Source organism: Capsicum annuum, chromosome 12 (genome assembly GCF_002878395.1).
Source record: "Capsicum annuum cultivar UCD-10X-F1 chromosome 12, UCD10Xv1.1, whole genome shotgun sequence".
Classification (NCBI taxonomy): domain Eukaryota; kingdom Viridiplantae; phylum Streptophyta; class Magnoliopsida; order Solanales; family Solanaceae; genus Capsicum; species Capsicum annuum.
The window spans coordinates 8,771,558-8,794,732 of NC_061122.1; the positions used below are offsets into that span (position 1 = coordinate 8,771,558).

Below are 23,175 nucleotides of genomic sequence, written 5' to 3' on the forward strand. Positions count from 1 at the left end.
TTCAAATATAAATAAATTCAGATCCAACAAACACAACTCAAAAATCCAAAGCTGAATTCTGATCATCGGAAAAATTTTCCATTCACCGGAGAAAATTTTCAAGTATCAATAATCGCATTGACGATATGAATGGAGTAGCGGAATGCAGTGTTTGCCACTCGAAACTGGTGGTTTCGCCTGATAAAAGACCGGTGTCGAAAGCCTATGATCGTCATCGGAGTGATGTTTCGGTGAAAACTCGTGCTTTTAATGTGTTTTTGGTTGTCGGTGATTGCGTTTTGGTTGGTTTACAGGTATGGAAATTTTTTATTTTGTAGAATTTTGTGGTATGAATGTTGTTGTTACTTGTTACTCAACTATTAAGCTAGAAATAATCAGCTGAAAACGTTTTTTTTGTGTGAATTTGTTGGATAAAATATGCTCGTATATCATTTAGTAGTATGAAGAAAATCCTTTTTGAGCTAGAAAATGTGTTTTTTTTTTTTTTTGGTAAATTTGTTTTTGGTTTCGAATTTGGTAGTTTCGCCTAGTAAGAAATCGGTTTAGAAAGCGTATGATCGTCGTCGAAGTGATGTATCGGTGAAAACTCGCGTTTCTAATGTGTTTTTGGTTGTCGGTGACTGTGTTTTGGTTGGTTTACAGGTATGAAAAACTTTGATTTTGTAGTGTATAGTGAAATTCTGGATTGTGAATTTTGTGGTTTGAATGTTATTACTGCTTGCTGTTTAACTATTAAGCTAGAAATAATCAGCTAAGGAATGATTTGCGGTTAATTAGTATGAAGTAAATCCTTTTTGAGCTAGAAAATGTGATTTTTTTTCTGGTAAATTTTTTTTTGGCTTCGAATTTGGTAGTTTCACCTGGTAAGAAAACGGTTTTGAAAGCGTATGATCGTCATCGGAGTGATGTATCGGTCAAAACTCGCTCTTTTAATGTGTTTTTGGTTGTCGGTGACTGTGTTTTGGTTGGTTTACAGGTATGAAATTTTTTGATTTTGTAGTTTATAGTGAAATTCTGCATTGTGAATTTTGTGGTTTGAATGTTATTACTGTTTGCTGGTTAACTATTAAGCTAGAAATAATCAGCTAAGGATTGATTGACGGTTAATTAGTATGAAGTAAATCCTTTTAGAGCTAGAAAATGTGAGGTTTTCTTTTTGGTAAATTTGTTTTTGGCTTCGAATTTGGTAGTTTCGCCTAGTGAGAAGACCGTTTTGAAAGCGTATGATCGTCATTGGAGTGATGTTTCGGTGAAAACTCGTGCTTTTAATGTGTTTTTGGTTGTCGGTGACTACGTTTTGGTTGGTTTACAGGTATGAAATTTTTTGATTTTGTAGTTTATAGTGAAATTCTGCATTGTGAATTTTGCAGTTTGAATGTTATTAGAGCTTGCTGTTTAACTATTAAGCTAGAAATAATCAGTTAAGGACTGATTTACGGTTGATTAGTATGAAGTAAACCCCTTTTGAGCTAGAAAATGTGATTTTTTTTGGTAAATTTGTTTTTGGCTTCAAATTTGGTAGTTTCGCCTAGTAAGGAAACGGTTTTGAAAGCATATGATTGTCATCAGAGTGATGTTTGGTGAAAAATTGTGCTTTTAATGTGTTTTTGGCTGTTGGTGACTGCGTTTTGGTTGGTTTATAGGTATGAAAAACCGTGATTTTGTAGTTATAGTGAAATTCTGCATTGTGAATTTTGCGGTTTGAATGTTATTACTGCATGCTGTTTGATTATTAAGTTAGAAATAATAAAAGGGTAGCCCGGTGCACTAAAGCTACCGCTATGCGCAGTGTCCGGGAAAGGGCCCCCCACAAGGGTGTATCGTACGCAGTCTTACCTTGCATTTCTGCCAGAGGCTGTTTTCAAGGCTTGAACCTGTGACCTCCTGGTCACATGGCAGCAACTTGACCAGTTACGGTCAATTAGTATGAAGTAAATCCTTTTTGAGCAAGAAGATGTGATTTTTTTTTCTGGTAAATTAGTTTTTGGCTTCGAATTTGGTAGTTTCGCCTAGTAAGTAAACGGTTTCGAAAGCATATGATCGTCATTGGAGTGATGTATCGGTGAAAACTCGTGCTTTTAATGTGTTTTTGTTTGTGGTGATTGCGTTTTGGTTAGTTTACAGATATTCAAAATTTTGTTTTTTGGTAAATTGTGAACGTAGACGGTTAACTAGTATGAAGCATTTCCCTTTTTGAGCTAGAAAAAGTGAGTTTTTTTGGGTAAATTTGTTTTTGGTTGTCGGTGACTGCGTTTTGGTCGGGTTACAGGTATTAAAATTTTTGATTCTGTAGCTTTATGTGAATTTCTGCATTGTGAATTTTGTAGTTTGAATGTTATTATTACTTGTTCTTCAACTATCAAGCTAAATCAGCTGAGGAATGTTTTTAAATTGTGAACGTAGACGGTTAAGTAGTATGAAGAAAATTCTTTTTAAGCTTGAAAAAAGTGAGTTTCTTCAGTAAATTTCTTTTTGGTTGTTAGTGATTATGTTTTGATCGGTTTAAAGGTATTAAAATTTTTGCTGCTGTAGCTTATGTGAAACTCTACATTGTGAATTTTGCTGCTTGTCTAGTGTTACTAAATGCTCTTCAACTGTTAAGCTAGAAATAATCAGCTGAGGAACGAGTTTTTTTATTATGAATGTAGACGTTTTAGTATGAAGCAAATCCTTTTAAGCTAGAAAAAGCTTTTTTTTTTTAAAAAAACGAAAGGACATAGATTAAAGAAGACGTATGCATTAGCACCTGGAAGGGGAATAGATACTAATTTATCCGCAAAAGAGATAATGTAGAAGCCTGAGTATCAGGAGCTGCAACCTATCAAACTTGAGCATCTGTATCAAGAAAATGCTGAAAGTTGATAAAAGTCATACGACATGTGGAGTTCGATTGTGAAATAAAGTAGGAGAGACAGTTGCTAGCAGAATCACCTTTTTTTTTTTTCCATTTTAAGGTGTAAGGGGGGAGGGGAGGTGGCATGTGATTCAACGTAAGTGTTGTCTTAGTCTAAAATTTTTATTCTTATTACCGGGAAAGTTGTTATTTTAGCTATGGAACTCGGGATAATGGACCAGTCCCTCTATCCTTCTCCCCTAAATGCTAAACTTGGTTCGAGCTCAGTAACTCGCACATATACACATCTTGTGTTGTATACTGTTGTTGTTTAATCAAAGCCCTAAGGCTCTTAGTTTAGAATGCTATTAGTCTGAAAAGTTCAAAAGTATCCCATTTCTCTATGTTAATACATTAAGACCAAGACCTAGGCATGTTGGCATTGTTTCGGAAGCCTACTTTTGTATTATGTCCCTGTGGTTCCATTAGCTCTTTATATTAGCATCAACTATGTTTAATGTATTTTGGCCTGTCCTACAGTTTTTTCTTTTGACGATAAGGGTGGTAGCTTTATATATGTTTACTTCTGCTGGTTTTTTGCTTGATTGAGGTAACTGCGATTTTTGTTCTAAAATCTGCTAAATTGTGCAAAACAATTATTAAACAGAATCATCTCAATGCTCAAAAAAATAAACTTAATCATCTTGGAATGTAGATGGTAAAATGGCTCAAAAGAGTAAATTAATGGGTCAGTCTAAGTTTCATTTTTGGATGTCATCATTTTTCTCATGATTTTACAAATCATATTTGAAACACTTTCCATAGGAAACACTTACAGAGGTTGATGCCAGTATAAGTACCTTATGGTTTAAATATCGTTATAGAGGTTTATGCCAATAAAAGTACCTCATAGTCTAAATATCCTCTTTTAGTGAAGGTTGGTTGTTGGTATGACCTTAAGCTTTTGATTTGATTTTTTTTTCTTTTGTGCGTGTGTGCGTTAAATATTGAATGTTATGACTCTGTGTTTATTTAAAGAAAAATTTGATTAGAGTAGTTAATAGTTATTTCTTAGGACTTGGTTACAAAAAAAAAAGTAGTTATTTTGCACCTAGAACTACTAAGTATTTCGGGTTTCTTCATTTAAGTTTATAAATTATGCTATATAAGTATATTGACTGAAACATATTTTCTTTTCTATCTTTGATTGCAGCCTATACTTGTATATATGTCAAAAGTGGACGGCAAATTTGAGTTCAGTCCCATTAGTGTTAATTTTCTGACTGAGTTGGCAAAAGTTGTATTTGCACTAGTAATGCTATGCTTAGAGGTATGGCTTTGTCTCCCTTCATTGACGTAACTTATTCTATAACCGTCTACACCTTCAATTTTTCTATGAGCTTCTTCTCTTCTTTTTCAACATAACAAAATTGTCTACCAGGTAATGCTCATATGCATCATCAATTGTTCTTATTTCTTGTTATCTTGGTATGAGTATTCACTTGTTTTAATGTCTCAATCGCTTGTATCATTTGAAGGCTCGCAACCAGAAGGCTGGTGAGAAGTCTCTGCTTTCTTTCTCCACATTGATCCAGGTAAGACTTGTTAATATTCAAAGTGATTTCACTGGTTTTTTGAATAGATATACAAGTTTCCTATGAAGTTGTGTCAAAAAATAGAAGGATGTTTGTTATTAGACGTGTCCCTTTCATGTATACAACAGAATATACCTACTCTTTCTTTAATCAAGTAAATGCATTTTCATTCATAAACATGGCCAAACTGGCCGTATACAAGGGTTATACCAAAAGGTAGAGAATCTACAAAAATATATGAGTCTCTACATACTCCACTCAACCGTCTATACAATAATGAACTTTCTGTGTGCACCAAAAGAAATTAAAAAACATAAATTAATGAATCTAACTCCTTAGAAGTTCTTTCTCTGACATTCCTATACTGCTTAGGACACAAGTGGTATATTGAAATTACAGGGAAGTATGTTCATGACATTTTTGTTAGAAACTGTTTTTATTTTATTAATTGCAGGCTGCTCGGAACAATGTGCTTCTGGCTGTTCCAGCTTTGCTTTATGCTATTAATAACTACCTGAAGTTTATCATGCAGGTAAATTTTTTCTGTCGTTCCTCATTTGGATATTAAAAGGATATATGTGAGATGCTTATCAAATTCTCATGTCTTTACTGCCCTTATCTTAGATGGGAACGAATAGAAGGAATAGGTTACAAAGAGACTCATAAACCCAACCTCAGCTAGCTTGGGATTTAAGCATATTGATTGATATGGCTGTTATCTTTTTTTTTTTCCCCCTCCCAGCAGTGTACTATTCTAGTATTATTAAGAAATATCATGCGTTTTCCAAGCTATAGATATCTATGTATATTTAACTGAAAAAACACATTACAAGAAGATTTTCTTTTATTAGTCCCTGAAAGTTGAGAACTTTGGCATGAAAAGATTTGGTTGTCATTTTAAGTAGAATTGTTTAACCTTCTGGATTTCTTATATTCTCTATCTGTTGTGATTATTTTCATCAAAATTTTATGTTGACTATTGGTAATTCAGAATTCATGTCCTCTGCCTCTGCACTCTTCTCGTCTGTGCTTTTGATGCAAGGACTCGTTTTCTTGTCTAGACCTAAAGTGTTGCAGTGTTGGTGCATGTTATTGGAGTTCAATTATCCTCTTGCACTTCCTAATAACACTTCTGTACTTCGTGCAGTTATATTTCAACCCTGCTACTGTAAAGATGCTGAGTAACTTGAAGGTATCCATTTGCTTATAGTTATTGCTGACACTTTCAGACTTTTCAATTTACTTGTTAAAGTTCTAAAGTAATTCTGGTTCAAAGTTATATCTCCTTGATGAATCCGCAAGTAGCTGATTACCAGCTGGATCTTAAATGCTAGATTAATTACAACCTCTGTTTGCTATCTTTTGCTTCTGCCTCAGTGTTAGCTTTAATTGAATATCTACAGTCCAAATGTAGGTTTTACTAGTAGGTGTTAAAATTTCCACATATGTGCACTCGAGATCTAATGGAAAATAAACAACTTTGAGCTTATTTCTCTTCAGCTAGTTGAGATGGGTAGTCCTTTTTCTTCTTGGTTATATCGGTGGTGCCCGGGCCAGCTTGGATGCACCTTGGTTGATCCACCAGACTGCCTGTCCAACTCACAAGCATGGGTTTCCGTGGGTAATCCTTCCCTCCAAAGATGGTACCGATTGGCTCACATCAAGCGTTGTAGTTGGGATTTGATGTGAGCTGGTTAGTTCTTTTAATTGCAGCTCGTATTCAAGGATAGTGTGATTACTCTTGTGATGCTTAGTGTGAGGATTCACTTATTTTGTGTCTTGTAGCAGATCTTTCCTCTTCTGCTACTGGTTGATTTATCTTCTCAAAAATTGTGTTGGTGATTTTTTTTTTCCTTTTTTAATTACAACATGCAGGTTTTGGTAATTGCAATCTTGTTAAAGATAATTATGAAACGTCGTTTTTCCATAATTCAGGTTGGTTAAGCTAACAGAGGTTTGATTATTAATTAACTATAGTCAACTGTATTTAATTATTTTCTAGAATTGTTTGTGCTGTGTTTATGCATCTTGGACCCTGAAATAATGCCTGCTATATACAACTGTCTAAACTAAATGATCACAGTGGGAGGCTCTTGCTCTATTGCTTATTGGCATCAGTGTGAATCAGCTGCGCTCTCTGCCGGAAGGTACAGCAGCTTTGGGTCTTACAGTGACAACAGGAGCATACTTGTATACCTTGATTTTCGTAAGTACTAATATGAAGTTAATTCTTAATGACTACTCACATTCTTTGCTTGGGTGATCCATCAGATATTCCAGCTTCGAGTGTTACTGCTTTCAAGAATTATTTTACCTTGGGGGATCTGGGCATCAATTCACACATTCTCCCTTTCTTTTTCTTTTTTGTGTCCTAAGAGAAGATATCATATGTGGTTCACAATATGTGCCACTTGTACTGGACAAAACTTTATGCCATACTTTCTTGACTTCAGACTTAGTTGCCTTATTTAATGGATAGAAACTGATGCAATGTAATAATTCAGGTTACTGTTCCTTCACTGGCGTCTGTCTACAATGAATATGCTTTGAAAAGTCAATTCGAGACCAGCATTTATCATCAGGTGAACTTTTGCTGTTGATTACTCCTAAAATACTTTAAGCTGCTGCAGTGAGTTTGACTCCATTCAACTGGATCCCCGACAAAACATTTGACATCTTCTTTCCAATAGCTGCTTCTTCTGTCATTTCCAATATGTCTTCACTGTCAGTTTGAACCATCTCATAGAATTATATATTGATTTGCTAATAACTAGATTTTTTATTCCTGAGCAATATTCCTATTTGGTGTAATTATACAAAGCTAAGATTATGATAATCACTATCTTCCAAGTAGTGAAGTGCTTGTAACCTCTAGGTGAGGTTTGTTTTATGTGTGTCTATGACTTTATTAATGATCCATACAAACAACTATACTGCTCTTTGCAGAATTTGTTTTTGTACGGATATGGTGCAATCTTCAACTTCCTAGGCTTACTTGGAACTGTCATTTACAAAGGTATGAATGGGAAATCTCATCCTTTTTGTGTTGCCAAAGAATGAAGCTCTCTTGGCATTGATAGACTTGTGATTAATGGATAATATCTGGAAAAGACTGATCAGATTAACTTCTTTCAAATTCTATCTTCAGTTTTCTTTTCTTCCCTCCTTTTGTAACTTTCACCTCCTTGATGAATCAGTTACAACTTACTCATATCTTGTTGTCTCCCATTAAAGCGTAAATCAAGAGTAATTCAAGACATTCTGATTCCTGTATCTTTGTACTATCACTTCCCTGGAGTATCCAGTTATTAGGGTCTTTAAATAGGGTTTGAATAGATATCAAAATAAAAATATATATGTTTAGTCCAAGTCTATCGTAATCATGAACACAAAGAAAAAAAATTACATAGTGTGAAATATCAATTATTTAGTGTCGCCTCTTCAGAAGAGGCTCATTGACAAGGAAAATTATGACTTATAATCTTGATGATGATACTAAAGTGCACACTAAACGATGGGAAGCGCTCAACACATTTTGAGTCTCACTTCAGGGCTTAAGCGTGCTTTAAGGGCGCCTTTGACAACACTAACCTCAAGAAAGTGTTGGATAAAAGATACTTTCTCTTTTTTAATTTGTTTGTCTTGGTTTGACTTGGCAAAGACTTCATAAAGTAATCTTGTGGTCTTAAACTAAAGATATGTAGAATGTATCAATAGGTCCTTTAATCTTGTGGTTTTAAACATGTCATGTGGAAATTTGTAACTAAAGAGTTGTCAAAATAGGAAAGGGGCATTCATTCGGGAACAGACTAAAAAGGAAAGGGAAGTAAGACAAATAAATTGAAACAGAGGGAGTATAAGGAAAGCATCAAATGAAGACATATAGCAGTTACTCGTCAACAACAACTACTTACCCAGTAGATTCCCATAGGTGGGGTATGGGGAGGGAAGAATGTACCCAGACCTTGCCAGTACCTCGTAAAGATAGAGAGATTGTTTCCAAGTGACCCTCGGCCCAAGTGCAACAAATTCCAGTACAAGAAGAAGAGGACAATGAATAAAGCATAGTAATTCATAAGAAAAGCAGTGCAGAACCTACACACAAGAAAAAATAACAGCGGCAAAATAATTTGGCAATCAAAACACAATAAACAACATATGATGATCGATATCAAAAGCAAGAATTACAAGGATGCGACTAATACTATGACAGACACCAACAACCCTAACCTTCTAAAGGCAACACACCACTCTACTCCCTACTAACCTTCTATCGTAATACGCGACCTCCACACATTCTCCTATCTAAAGTCATGTCCTCGGTAATACTAAGTTGCGCCATATCTTGTCTAATCACCTCTTCCCAATACTAAGGGCTCGTTTGGCCATGGAAATTTTTCCCTTTTTTCCGAAAAATTTTTCTGGAGTTGGAAATTGTGGTATTTGTCCATGAAAATTAGGAAAATAATTCCAGAAAATTTTTCTGAAAAGGGAAAACAGGTTTTTGTTGTTTTCATAATTTTTCAACTCCAATTCCAACTTTTGTTATTATTACATATAGCCCTAATCTTTTAAATTTTTACATAAAATTCTCCTTATAACATTACTTTTTCAATATTACGTATATAGCAGTTTTCTCTCTCATCATTATTTTTATCCCTTATTTAATTTTCTCTCTTATTTAAGACATTATTTTACTGCTAATTTATATTTATATCCATAAATATATAAAGCATTATATTTTTACCCATAAATATATAAAGTATTATATTTATAATAGAAATATACAAAGTATGTTATATATAAAGTTTATACCATGTATATACCATATACACATATATAAATATACAAAGTATGTTATATATGAAGTTTATACCATGTATATACCATATACACACATATATAAAAATACAAAGTATAAAGAAACATACTAAGCATATTTATATATTTATGGTATATGATATAATATACCATAAATATGCAAAGCATGTTTTACCTAGAAATAATTTATTCACACACAGTAAAATCTTTCATGTCTAAGAAAATTAAAGAAATAAATTAGCAGCACCCTAAAATTTAATAACAACTCATCATTTCCTTTTTGTTAGGAACGGAAAATGAAGAAAATAAATTAAATAAATTCCTAAAAAAATAAATTTGTTTGAAAGATAATATTTGTTACCTAAAAAACAGGAAGCAGTGATCTGTTAATATAACATCCATATTTAAAATTTTCAAATATGAGAAAACGGCTATTAATGTAAATATTATATATGTCATAATTGAAATTCATTAAATATGACCATGTATATATAATTATTTTTATAATAGTGGCTAATTATGTTCTTTTTCCATTAGTAGGTAAATTTTAGTTGGGTGATTTTGATAGTTTGTAAAAGTTAGGGCATAAAATCATATTTAAAAAAGTTTTTTCAAAAGTCAAAATAAAAATTCAAAAAAGACATGGCCAAACACAACTCCAACTCCAATTTCAACTCCAACTTCAACTCCATCTCCGGAAAATTTTAGTTTTCATGGCCAAACGGCTACTAAGTTACTCAACATAATTAAAAAGTTAACCAAATGGATCTGGATGGTATCACCCTTAGATTGAGTACCATCCATTGCAGGATCCGCACTTGCTTATACTTCCAGGTCTTTTTGAGTTTGTCTGAAATGCTTATGATGCATCAATCCATCTCTTCCATTGTTGAGGATGTGTTACGACTTCTGGTTGGTGGTTTATGCGCAGAACTTGTTTAATCCCTTTACCCGTGTCTAATTCTGTATCAAATGCTCTTCAGGACCTGATAATTTTGATATCTTACGGGGACACTCTCGAGCAACAATGTTTTTAATATTCAATAATGCAGCTCAGGGAATCCTGTCGTCGTTTTTCTTCAAGTATGCAGGTGAGGCTTCTCTCACTTATTTGGCTTCCCAAGTAAATTTATGGCTATTATCAATGAAGGTAATAGAATATAGTTTTGAAGAATTGATTGAATTATTAACATGGAACATCTTATTATTGCGCTCAACGAGATGCATCTGTGCTACATCTATCTAACCATGCATTAATACTCCATAAAGTTTTGGTGTTTTATATTTCTGTTATATGTGGGACTAGAACTTTTTTCTACTTAAATATTTCCAATTTCTGCGAGCCAAAATTTGCCCGCTTCAATTTTTTAATTATTTTGCTTGTGCTATTGAATTTAGATTCCTAGCTCTGACAAGGTAGGTCCCATTTCTAGTCGTGAGCAACATGTAGATTTCACTTTTCAACAGTAGTTTGTATTGTGTTGCAAATATATTAATTAAAAGCATTGACTAATCATTGCTTCGTTTTACATTGCAGATACAATTCTGAAGAAGTATTCATCAACTGTCGCCACTATTTTCACTGGAATAGCATCTGCGATACTGTTTGGACATCCCCTTACTATGAACTTTATCTTGGGAATCTCCATTGTGTTTATCTCGATGCATCAGGTTATATTTGGATGCTATTATCTATTTTGACTGGCATGCTTATTTTTTTACTTGGACTCACATCAAGCTTCAATGTTCCAGTTCTTTTCACCTCTTGCAAAGGTCAGAGATGAGCCACAAAACAGCAGCGTGGAAATGGATTATCAGAAAAACTATAGGTGCACTGTTCTTTCAAGTTTCAATCTTTGTGAAAACAAAACTGATATAGACAAGAGATTGGGGTTACCCTGCTACTTCTTCTCTCAACAGGCTTTCAGATGCTTATCTATAGATTTTCCCGTTAGATTGTTTTGGATCAAGTACTTATCGTTCTTAGGAGTCGCTAGTGTCAAAAGACTGTCTAACTCCAAGAGTATGGGGGGGTATTGGTGTCAGGTTACAGTTATACCTTTGTATGCTAGCAAACCTTTTTAAAGAATTGGAAATGTGCAACTCCTGTGCACTAGGATGGTGAATATCACTTCATCTGGTGTGAGAATATCTGGTATTCAGATGTTAAGAAAGTTTTAGTGTCCTTCGTATGCCAGTTGCAACTGCGTGAATCTTGACAGGCCAATGGCAGAGCTCTACCTTTGATCACTAAAGGTCAAGATATCTTCCATGCAGCCAAGTGAGTTAGTGCCTTAGATATATAGAGCCCTTGAAATTTCATAAGCTCTTTATCCCCCCAAAAAGAGAGAAAAAATTTCCAACCTTAAATATATATCCAAATTATTATTTTTTTACTTTCCTGGTTAAATGGTCCTCTTACTGAATAGAAAGTAAAACAAGTGATGGAAAAAGGTGGCGCTTGACTGAATGACACCTCAAACTTGTGACCATCTTCACAGGGTGTCAGAATAGATAAAAATGAGAGGAAGGATCCAACTTTTTTAAACGGGAAACCTGTTAATGACTGCTAGCAAAACCTATGAAATGAGAAGTCATTGGCAAATGAAGCATGAGAAAAAGGTGCTTTCATGTCAAAAACGTTAGAATAGGGTACCCTCCAGTTCGGAATTGGAAAAAGGAAAATAAAGAGTAAGCATACGAGTGAGGAATCCTATTCAGAAGATTAAGAGCTCTTTTTTGTTTATTATAAGATTTTGGACCAATAGGAGTATTTTCAACGACGATGATGCAAGACTTGATGTACTAGAGGCAGTGAGCGTCACCTAGTTTGTAATGAACTGCCCTGGTTCCTTTCTAATATTATTCTCTAAATTATGAAAACAGAAAAGGAATTTCATCAGGCTCCTCCTTTCCAGGAGAAGACGACGACAACAACAACAAACCCAGTGTATTCCCACCTAGTGGGGTCTGGGGGGTAAGATGTACGCAGTCCATACCTCTACCTCTGATGTAGAAAGGTTGTTTCCGATAGACCCCCGGCTCAAGGCACGAGATACCACACAAACACATAGTAAAGCACAGAAGCAGATTACATAACATAAATACGGCACCCATAAGTAATATAAAACAGAGGAAAGCAGAGGAAAGCACACAGATTCGTAATAAAACATGGAACACGGAACACGGAATCATAATAGGAATAAAACCCCCACCAAGTAATTCCCTACACTAGCGACCCAAACTGGCCCTAATCCTCTGCCGTAATTCGCGCCCTCCAGACCTTCCTATCTAGGGTCATGTCCTCGGTGAGCTGTAACTGTTCCATGTCCCGCCTAATCACCTCACCCCAGTACTTCTTCGGCCTACCCCTACCCCGCCTAAAACCATCCAACGCTAGCCTCTCACACCTACGGACCGGGGCATCCATGCCCCTCCTCTTCACGTGTCCGAACCATCTCAATCGTGCTTCCCGCATCTTGCACTCCACTGAAGTCACACCAACCTTCTCCCGAATAGTCTCATTCTGAACTCTATCCCCTCTAGTCAGTCCACACATCCAGCGCAACATCCGCATTTCTGTCACCTTCATTTTACTTTAAGTGGACATGAAATCAGATGAGTCAAGATAAAACTATTGCTTCTTCTGGCCAACAGAGGACCCACTTCTCTTTTGCTTTAGTTTCCATTAAACCATTATTTTTCTATATATGATCTTATTAACTATGAAGGTGTTATAGCTAACCTCAGTTATCGCTTTGATTGTTTGATGTTTGTTATGTGAAATCTTTAGTTATTGTGTTGCCTTTCTTAAAACACATTTGATATCATCATTCTACTGTTGTTTCTTTGGGAGAAAATTTGAGTGCTTGATTTCTACAGGTCTAAGGATGGATCCATCATAAATATGGCAGCTGGGGCAAATGATGATGTAAGACTCTGATCAACTTGTGAAAAAGAAAAAAAAAGAATTCAAAAGATTATGCATTTGCATGCATGTATTTCTCTCATCTTTTTATGACATTTACAGGCTAGTCATCGCGTTGGACCTGATGAGAGAGAACCCCTTCTTCCCCGTTAGTAATCATAGGTATGCATTCTCCTGGCACTGTTCTTTTGCACTGTTGAATGATATCTGCAATAAAATGATTTACCTTTTTAGACTCGGTTTGTCAAACAGGTTGATACATAGTGGACTTTCAATAATTAGTTGATATATGTCAGCATACATGATAGATTTTTTTTAGAGAAGCAAGGTGTTAAGATCTGTGTCATTGACTAATATCGTTACATGACCCTGGTTAAACTTTTAGGTCTGCTTGATCCTCATTAAAATTGATGACGCGTTATTTTTTTTTAGAAATATCAGGTTTATATCTCAACTATTTGGAATAATCTACTCTATATTCCTTATCAAATATTCAGAAATATTAGCGTAGCATCCCATTCTTATGTATCTGGTTGAAGTCCATATTCAAGACCCCTGTCTTTTCTCGGTGGATATAGGCATTTGAAAATGACACCTTGTGGACGTGATAAGGACATAAGGTGGAGCTTATCTTACTCTGTTAATCCATAATAAAAATGTCTGTATCAGTGGTTGAAACTTATTAATGTGCATGTGAATACAGACCCGGGTTGGTACCTCCTAGTTGCCAACCTTGTACCGTAAATTATTGCCTAGTTTACTGCTATTATGCATGGTTTACGTGACATTGATCCTAACTGTTCTGGCATATATGAGCTAGAGTTGGTTCTTGGAAATTCAAACTACGTGATAAATGATGAACCATGATGTGCTCAAGAGTATTTCTGTTGATCCCTGAATTGAAACATGGCAGGATTGGGATACTGGAGAAACATATTTGGCTGGCCGGTATAGATAGTTCGGATTTTGGGTCATTCCGTGATATTTAACCACAACAGTATGCTGAGAGGATTCTTTTCACCCTGCAGTTAGGGACAATTCTCTTGAATGAGAATTTACTATAGCCCTTTTTTATAGTATGTAATGAGGTGTTTCAGGAACCACAGTCGTTAATGCTGAGTTCTGGATGATGTATATCATCCGTTTTTGTATAGAATATAGCTCATTACCTGGACATGATTATCGCGTGCAGAGTATTGTCTTCTAGCTGTGAAGACTTTCTGTATGCACATTCTCTGTAAATCTGGTCTGTGAATTCAAGTTAATGAATAATAGTAATGGAGCATACCTACAGTTCTCTATCTCTATCTCTCTCTGGATTGGAATGTCCAAATCAGCTATCCAGCTTGTAGTTTCGCAGCAAGGTTTATTTGAAAACGCGACAAAAAAGAGAAAGCGTTTGAACATGAATACGGATGAAGTATCAGTAAAGGATGAAAGTTTTTGCGATTTAATACAGGTTTGCTTATTTTTCTAGCTCCTCTTTACAATACCATCCATGAGAAAGAAAAATGAAACTAAAAGTTGTGAATGGAAGTATTGAAGGGTTATGGTGTGTCATTGAATAATTTTTTAGAATAGTATGCGAAAGGGCTTTGTAAAAAATTGTTCGGGTCAGGTTGTGCGCATGTTGGCTCGAGGCATTATCGTTAAGTGCGTGGATATCCAATTTTGATGTTACCATTTAAATTCTGGTTGTTTTTTAAACTTTTGCATGTGTACCACTATAGGACAACGTCAAACTTATGGTGTTTGAAATTAGTAAAGTCTAACTTCGGACATAAGGTCAGAGGATTTTATGTCCAAAAATCACATGCCCAGTAGATGTGGTCACCATCATAGGTACTCAAGATATTGTGACTACTAGTTGCTCGGCCTTGGAAGCCATCCATTCAGGCCTTCCACGCGCTTCTTTTAGTGTTTTTTTATCGGACTTTCTAAGATCTCAATTGAATATATCAAGCAAGCTCAAATTGACGTAACATGAAAACTATCAGTCCAAAAGCTTCATGGAGAGCAACAAAAGTCCACAGACCCCAAGAAGCTTTATATGGATGGAGAAGCTTTATATGGATGGAGCAGTCACTTCGAAATGATTGAACTTCAATCATATCTGATCGAAGTTCAAACAAAAATGAATGATCATTTTGTGCGAACTTTAAATAGAAATGCATGAAATTCACTAATACTTAATTTAACAAAATTATCCTCAAAAGTTTATAGTATTTTTGGACAGTTCCATAAGGGGGTAGGGGAATGGATAAGTGTATCTGAACACTTCCCAATCAAAATTTTCTGAAGTGATGTGATGGTGGAATATGTCAAAAACAGTGAAATCAATTTGTCCGTTGTTAATTATGAAGTATTATGATTTATATAAATTGGACCACTTGTTTGTTTTTGAAGATTCATTTGTTTGTTTATTATTGACTTGTGTTTTCCTTTTTCTTTGAAGCATCATCAATTATTATTAACTTAAAACTTTCCAAGAAAGGAGAACGATGCTTCTACTTCAACTAATTAAAAATTAGTAGTAAAACTTCAGGAATGAATCAGCAAGTGCATTACAAGATACTCCCATTGATCACTTTTAATTGTCAATTGGACTAAACTTTAAAAGCTAAATCGAAATATAAATTAATTTGATATTTTAAATTTAAAATTTAAATGTTTGGAAATTATACGAAAAACATCATAAGTCGCAATCCTTCTCATATTAAAATGATGAAAAAATATATCTTAAAGTGTAGGTCAAAGTTCATGAAGCTTGACTCTCAAATATCAATACGTAATAAGTAAAAATGAACGAGAGGTAGGAATTATAACATGGAGAATAGAATCGAACCCTCACGAGTTAAGGTGAAAGTTCAGATAGCTACTAAGATTTTCCTTTAAATGATACCATCGATGCTTTGCTTTTTTGTTTAAAATAAATAATTCAATTCGATTACTCAAAAGAATTTCTCTAAAACACAAAATTGATTTAGTTTATCACCAACCAAAAAAGAGTAAATTGTTGAAGGGGAGCCTTGGAGTAACTGGTAAAGTTGTTGCTGTGTGACCAGGATGTCACGGGTTCAAGCCTTGAAAATAGCCTCCGGAAGAAATGCAAGGTAAGGCTGCATACATGGTGGGGCCCTTTCTCGAATACCGCACACAGCGGTAATTTTAGTGCACCGAGCTGCCCTTTTTTCTTTTGGTTTTTGCTTTTCGTAGGAAATTTTCTTTATTATGACTTGCACTTCACATTAAAAACCGTTTGCTTTTTTCCCTTTTTTTATTTTTTATTTTTGCTTTTCGTAGGAAATATCTTTATTTTGACTTCCACTTCTATATGAATTTCCTTTTTTTGGTTATTGCTTTACGTAGTAAATATCTTTATGTTGACTTTAACTGCATATCAACTAACACATTCAATATAATTTCACAAGTCTCTCTGTAAGGTTTGGGCAATCCTCCTCCTCATGAACTACTTTTTGAGATGAAAGTTAGGCCCAAGATCAATTTTAACACGATATCAAAGCAGGACCCATTCTCACCCAATGTTGGACCTCCCGATTTAGATTTAGATTCGGGAGAACGTCCACACCCAGTTAACAGGGCCCATTCTCACCCAATGTTAGGCCCCCAATTTTAGATTTAGATTCGGGAGAACGTCCACACCCAGTTAACTAGGCTTAGGCCCCTGATTTAGATTCGGGAGAACATCCACACCCAGTTATCTAGGCCTAGGCGTGAGTTGGGGTGTTAAGGTGCTAAAAAGGAGGAGCTAGCTTTTAGGATGCGGTGAAATTGATTATATTACTAATGCCTCGAACTTGAGTTGGACTAAAAACTTACTCACACTGAATATTTACAACAGTTTAAGTACTAAGTGACTTAATTTATACCCTAAGTTTATAACATAATTACCAATAAAAAACTGATATTGTTTTAATGTTGAATTTTTCTAACTTCTTCGTCTATTTATTTCTCTTCGTATTTTAAATCTCCTTAATAAAAATCATGATTTCATCACTATATACACATGTTATCACTAGAGTTAATTGACATATATTTTTTTTCTTAATTTATCACTTAATTATAATTTGATGGGGGCGGCTTAAGCATATTCATGGCCTAAGGCAAAAATTAAACGAAGGTTTTAAAATTTTAAGAAAAAATAACTTTCTTTTAATGAACTCTATTTTCAAAATTATATAATTGATTTTTTCTAATTATTCTTTTTTTAAGTAATAATATAACCAATGCATTTAATCGACATAATACTCTAAATATATGAATTTCTTCTAATAGTTCTTTCCTTTTATATAAAAATATTACTTTTTCTATAAATAATATTTAATTCTTTAAAAAAAATTTATTTATATTATTGTAAAAAATGAGGTCACTCAAATTTGGGGGCCTAAGGCGGCCGCCTATTTTTTAACGAGGTAACTAACCATATACTATTGAATTATTTGGAGAAAGGAATAATAACTGAAAATAAGACCACTAATGGATGTGGTGCAGCGGATCGGGCTGCTCCTCCCTTAACCAGAGTTCTCGGGTTCGAGTCCTGGGTATGAAAAAATCCTTGGTAGGAAGCGCTTTCTCTCGAATAGGGTCCTACCCGATGTGAATCCGGATTAGTCGAACTCCAATGCAAGTACTGAACATCAAATGAAAAAAAAAAAAAGGGAAAAAAACAACTGAAAACAAGTAGTGTGTAAAATTGTCTGACGTACATAATGATAACATAAAGCAGCATAATTAATAAGAGTTGGTTTCCAAGTTTTAGAAAATTGACACATTATTTAATTTTACATGTACTTCACAAGTATTTTTCAAAAAGAAAAAACAAAAACGTGGGTCTTGATTAAAATGTGCTCTAATTTTCTGTAATAATTTTGTTTGCTTTTTTAAATATTTTTCTACGCAGAAAGTGTTGATATAATATGATTAAGTGATGTTCTTTTTAAAAAGTTAAATCACAAATTTCTATACGTAATATGTATAAATTGAATTCGAACAAACTATGATTATGACTCACTGACGGTACTTCATCAGAATCAAATGGAGGGAGTAGTTTCTTACCTCAATTTATAACTTAAATCATTGTCAATTAATATAGTTCACTACAACAATAAAGATTTTTAGAAACGATAAATATATACTTTAATAAAAAATATTAAAGTTTTTATCGGCATCGTTTGATTATCATTTGATTTAATGTTGCTATAGGTAATATGCGGACATTTTAAAGCATGTCAAAATGGAACTGTCTCTAATAATAATACCTTCAAAAATATAATTCAACAGCAATTAAACTATCGTTATTAACTAACTGTGGTTAAATACTTTTTGATGTAATGATTTTATATAGATATTGAGGAATCATTTTCAACATTGAATTTGGTAGGACTATAATTTATTAATTAAGATGGAGACTTGGCATCCAAGTTTTTGAAAATTGACCATTATTCCAATCCATTGTGCTTTTTTAAAAAAAAAAAATAGCTTTGGATGCTTAGAATTTGAAGCATAATTCAAATTCCAAAATAACAATATTATATTCAGAGTAAATTAGCTTATTATTGCCCCTCGATTGACCAATAATGAAAAGATCATAATTAATTAGGAATATTCTTTATTAGTTCTTAATTGCCCCACTATAGTCAAAATTGAACTCTTTGACTTCAAAAAAAATTTGCAGACATCAACTATGTAGAAAAAATGTGCTTTACCTGTTACATTTAAATAAGAATGGTAATTTTTAATAAAAAAGATAGTAGTATTTAAACATTATATTTAAATTCGCATATCGTAGGATTTATTTCAAAAAATAATCTTTAATTAAGGATGGAGAAATGTCAATATCTCATCAGAATTTGAATTCGCGCATTGTTGGTATATCTTTGTAGAACTCTTTTTGTTTTCATTTCCAACTCAGTATTTGTTATCCATACTGGGGGTTCGACTAAGTTTAAATTTGCATATTAAAGGACATATTTTTATGGGCGACCTATGGTTAAGGGTGAATGAATTTGAACGTATCATCCCGTCACAACTTATGTTGGTGTATATCGTTGTAGAACTCTTTTTTTTTTTTTTTAATTTCCTATCTGGTGTTTGATGTTCATATTGGGACTCGACTACGTCCGAATTTACGACGAAGTGAAAGGCCGGCAGCAGGAAAACGAGTCTAGTCATTCAGGCTCGACGATCGGGAAAAGCAAAACGAAATTAGGATTTGACTGAAAAAGAAGCAAGACTATAAATACTATGATCGATCACTATAGATAAAGAAGTCTTTCTAAATAACTTCATGTAATCGGGCATTCAAACATCGGAAATACACCGAAATTAAAAATGACATTGTATTCCTAATTATGCATAGCGTAATTAAATAACTAGATGCATAAAATACATCCAATAAGTATATAGTATAATATATAATATAAAGTCCTACATATCCTTTTATTCTCTCTCTCTTTTCCTTTATTTTTGTTTAATCATACCTACTACTCTAGTTAATTAAATATAAATTTGTTCCCAAATGGGAAGCAATATAAATTTTTATTATGGTCTAATTAATTACTCTTGCATCATTAGTTGGTTAATAAATTAATATCAAGAATGAAAGATGTAGATTTTATTAACAATAATTTGTCATAAAGGGCAATAATTTAGTTTAAAACTAATAAATTGATATGTCAAGAATAAAGGGCAATAACCTAGTAAATATTTGTTGGCATTGAGTATTTACACTAAATATACTAATTTATCATAATTAAGTGATATTAAGGTATATACGTGATAATGTTATTAATTATCTACACAGATATATCATCATAAAAAAAAAAAATGTAATTCCATTGTAGAAACAAAAGTAGAGAAAAAATGCAATTCTTTTGCCTATTTTATCAAATGTTTAATTCATTAAATAATTAATTAGCTAGAGTTTAAGTTATATGTGTTAAAAATATAATTAAATAATAAAGTGTGTTCTTTCTAATACTTTAAGTTTTTAGATGAAATGATCGCACGCTACAACATGGCATTAGAGCAGGCAGAGGTCCTAAGATCGAATTTCACCGCCACTCATTATTCAAAAAGACTTTCGACTTTAGGTGAAATGGTCGCACACTTCAATAATATGTATTTTCACTCTAGCAGTGTAAAAGAATTTATACTGTGTCAAGTTATTTGTACATATAATATGATCACATACTTCAATAATATGTATTGTCATTGTGTAAAAAAAAAATTATACTGTGTCAAGTTATTTATATATCAATAATATGTACTGTCAATTTATCAGCATAAAAATTTTTATGTTGTGTCAAGTTATTTGTACAGATGAAATGATTGCACACTTCAATAATATGTATTGTCACCGCATAAAAAAATTGTACTCTGTCAAGTTATTTGTACATTTTGAGAAGACTTACGGATAAAAATCTCTTTGGAGATCTAATTTGTAATATATAAAAACTACACCACTGATACATTGAGGCTTGGGGCTCTAGGTGACAAAAGAGTTTTAAAATGAAGTGTGGGTGACACAAGTCTTAATAATTGAGTGGAGGTGACAATTACTTTATTAAGAATTAAAAAAGTAAGAAAAATTTGAAAATAACCCACAAGTTTTTTAATTTACACTTTGATCCAATGTAAAACCTAATATAACTAGAAATGGGAGAAAAAAAGGCACGTTTCTCTCTCTTCTCATTTATTGGAGTTTTCTCTCTCTTCGTGATTTTTGTTGCTCATTGTTGTTGTTGCTGCTTTATTCATCATCTTGTTCTTCATTACCATCATCTTGTTCTTCATTATCATCTCTTCTTGTTCATCATCATCATCTTCTTGTTGTTGAACATTGTTATTACCGCTACTATTGCTACTTGATCAAATTTTTTTAGGTCAAATTTTATTCGTATATAACTTGGAAATTACTTATAGGTGATTTTAGTAAGTAAAATTATAATTTTTAGTTGAATTTCTCATCTGGGTGTATCTGTTACTGCTGTTTTTTCAACAGTAGATAAAACATGTAACGTGAATTCAACAGATGAGTAATCTGTTGCACAGAAGAGTAATCTGTCGCAATATATTGACTAATCTGTTGTAACATATTGACTAATCTGTTGCAACATATGACTAATCTATTGCACTAGATTACTCATCTGTTGGATTTGTATTATAGTGTTGTAACATGAATCCAACATATGGGTTATCTGTTGCAACAGATTAGTCATATGTTGCAACAGATTACTCACTTGTTGCAATAAATGACACATACATTGAATTCATGTTGCAGGTTCTATCCATTGTAGTAGTAGTAAATATACCAAAAAAAAATTCCACAAAAATTATAATTATACTTACAAAATCACCTATGAAGTTATGTCCAAGTGATATAAGAACAAAATTTGATCTAAAAAAATTCTACAAATTTCAACAAGGGCCAACGAATAAGTGAAACACATGAAAAATATCATGAAACAGGTAAAGAAGTCAAAAACAGTGTATCATACATCAAATCCAAAAGGATCGAGGGGACAAATGTTTGAGTTCTCCTAAAAACATTTAAGTTCCTTAGTATTTTAATTGCTTTCTAATGGATAACCCATCTATTATAACAGATTTTCTATCTGTTTGATAATTTTCAACAGATGAATCATCTGTTGCAACATGTTAGTCATCTGTTGATTCAAATTAAGCAATTATTAGTAATAACTAAATTGATTTAGCTAAAATTAAAGACAAGTCTTTAAGACAATGGAATAAACATTTGAGTTCTCCTAAAAATGTTTGAGTTCCCTAGTATTTTAATTATTTTCCAACAGATCACCTATTTGTTGCAACAAGTTAGTCATCTGTTGCAATAAATGCTTATAACAGGTTAGTCATTTCTTGATTCAAATTAAGCAATTATTAATAATAATTAAAATGATTTAACTAAAATTGAAGATAAGACCTTAGACAAGGGGGAAAACAGTTGAGTTCTCCTAAAAAACATTTGAGCTTTAGTATTTTAAATTATTTTTCAACACAAATTTTGTCTATTTAGTAATTTCCAACAGATGAGTCATATGTTGCAACAACTTAGTCATCTGCTGCAACAGATGTCTATATTTGTTTGATAATTTTCAATAGATGAATTAGTTGTTGCAACAAGTGAGTCATTTGTTGCAACAGATGTCTATATCTGTTTGGTCATTTTCAACAGATGTTTTTATTTGTTTGGTCATTTCCAACAGATTACTCATCTGTTGTAACATGTTAGTCATCTATTGATTCACATTAAGTCATTATTAGTAATAACTAAATTGATTACTAAAATAAAATATGAATTAATAAGTTCAATTACAGTTTCAATTAATCTCATGGTAATTATACGATCAACTAAGTATGTTCGTCCTGAGTAGAGTGATCAATTGACTAATTTTATTTGAAATGATTCAAACTAAGTCATCGTTAGAAATAACTATATTGATTTAACTAAAACTAAAGATGAATTAGTAAGTTCAATTATGATTTCAATTAATTTCATAGTAATTACATGATCAATTAAGTGTTTCGTACTGAATAGAATGATTAATTGACAAATTTTATGTGAAATAATTCAAATTAAACCATTATTAGAAATAACTACATTGATTTAACTAAAATTAAAGATGAATTTGTAAGTTCAATTACGATTTTAATTAATCTCAGTAATTAAATGATCAATTAAGTGTTTCATCCTTAGTAGAATAATTAATTGACCAATTTTATTTCAAATGATTCAAATTAAACCATTATTAGTAATAACTATGTTGCTTTAACTAAAATTAAACATGAATTAATGAGTTCACTAACAATTTCAATTAATCTCATCATAATTACATGATTAACTAAGTGTATTCGTCCCGAGTAGAGTGATCAATTGACCAATTTTATTTGAAATAATTCAAATTAAGATATTATTAGTAATAACTAAATTGATTTAACTAAAATTAAAGATAAACTTA

At 33.0% G+C, this 23,175-nt stretch overlaps 1 protein-coding gene across 1 annotated transcript; it reads left to right on the top strand.

Moving 5' to 3' along the window:
- LOC107851157 (CMP-sialic acid transporter 4) lies at positions 1–14,478 on the top strand. Its single transcript, XM_016696081.2, has 15 exons — positions 1–293; positions 4,047–4,163; positions 4,372–4,428; positions 4,883–4,960; positions 5,576–5,620; positions 6,304–6,363; positions 6,512–6,634; positions 6,933–7,010; positions 7,375–7,444; positions 10,233–10,340; positions 10,787–10,920; positions 11,002–11,078; positions 13,132–13,180; positions 13,280–13,339; positions 14,091–14,478. Exons 1-14 carry the CDS (start codon positions 126–128, stop codon positions 13,328–13,330), a joined length of 1,215 nt encoding a protein of 404 aa, XP_016551567.1. The 5' UTR covers positions 1–125; the 3' UTR covers positions 13,331–13,339; positions 14,091–14,478.
- Positions 14,479–23,175: the final 8,697 nt, after the last annotated feature.

Bases quoted from the DNA above. Each gene is read 5' to 3' on its own strand.
- LOC107851157 (XM_016696081.2), top strand. From the start codon at position 126: ATGAATGGAGTAGCGGAATGCAGTGTTTGCCACTCGAAACTGGTGGTT. The intron at 294-4,046 runs GTATGGAAATTT...CTTTGATTGCAG, and splicing joins GCGTTTTGGTTGGTTTACAG to CCTATACTTGTATATATGTC. The intron at 6,364-6,511 runs GTTGGTTAAGCT...AAATGATCACAG, and splicing joins GTCGTTTTTCCATAATTCAG to TGGGAGGCTCTTGCTCTATT.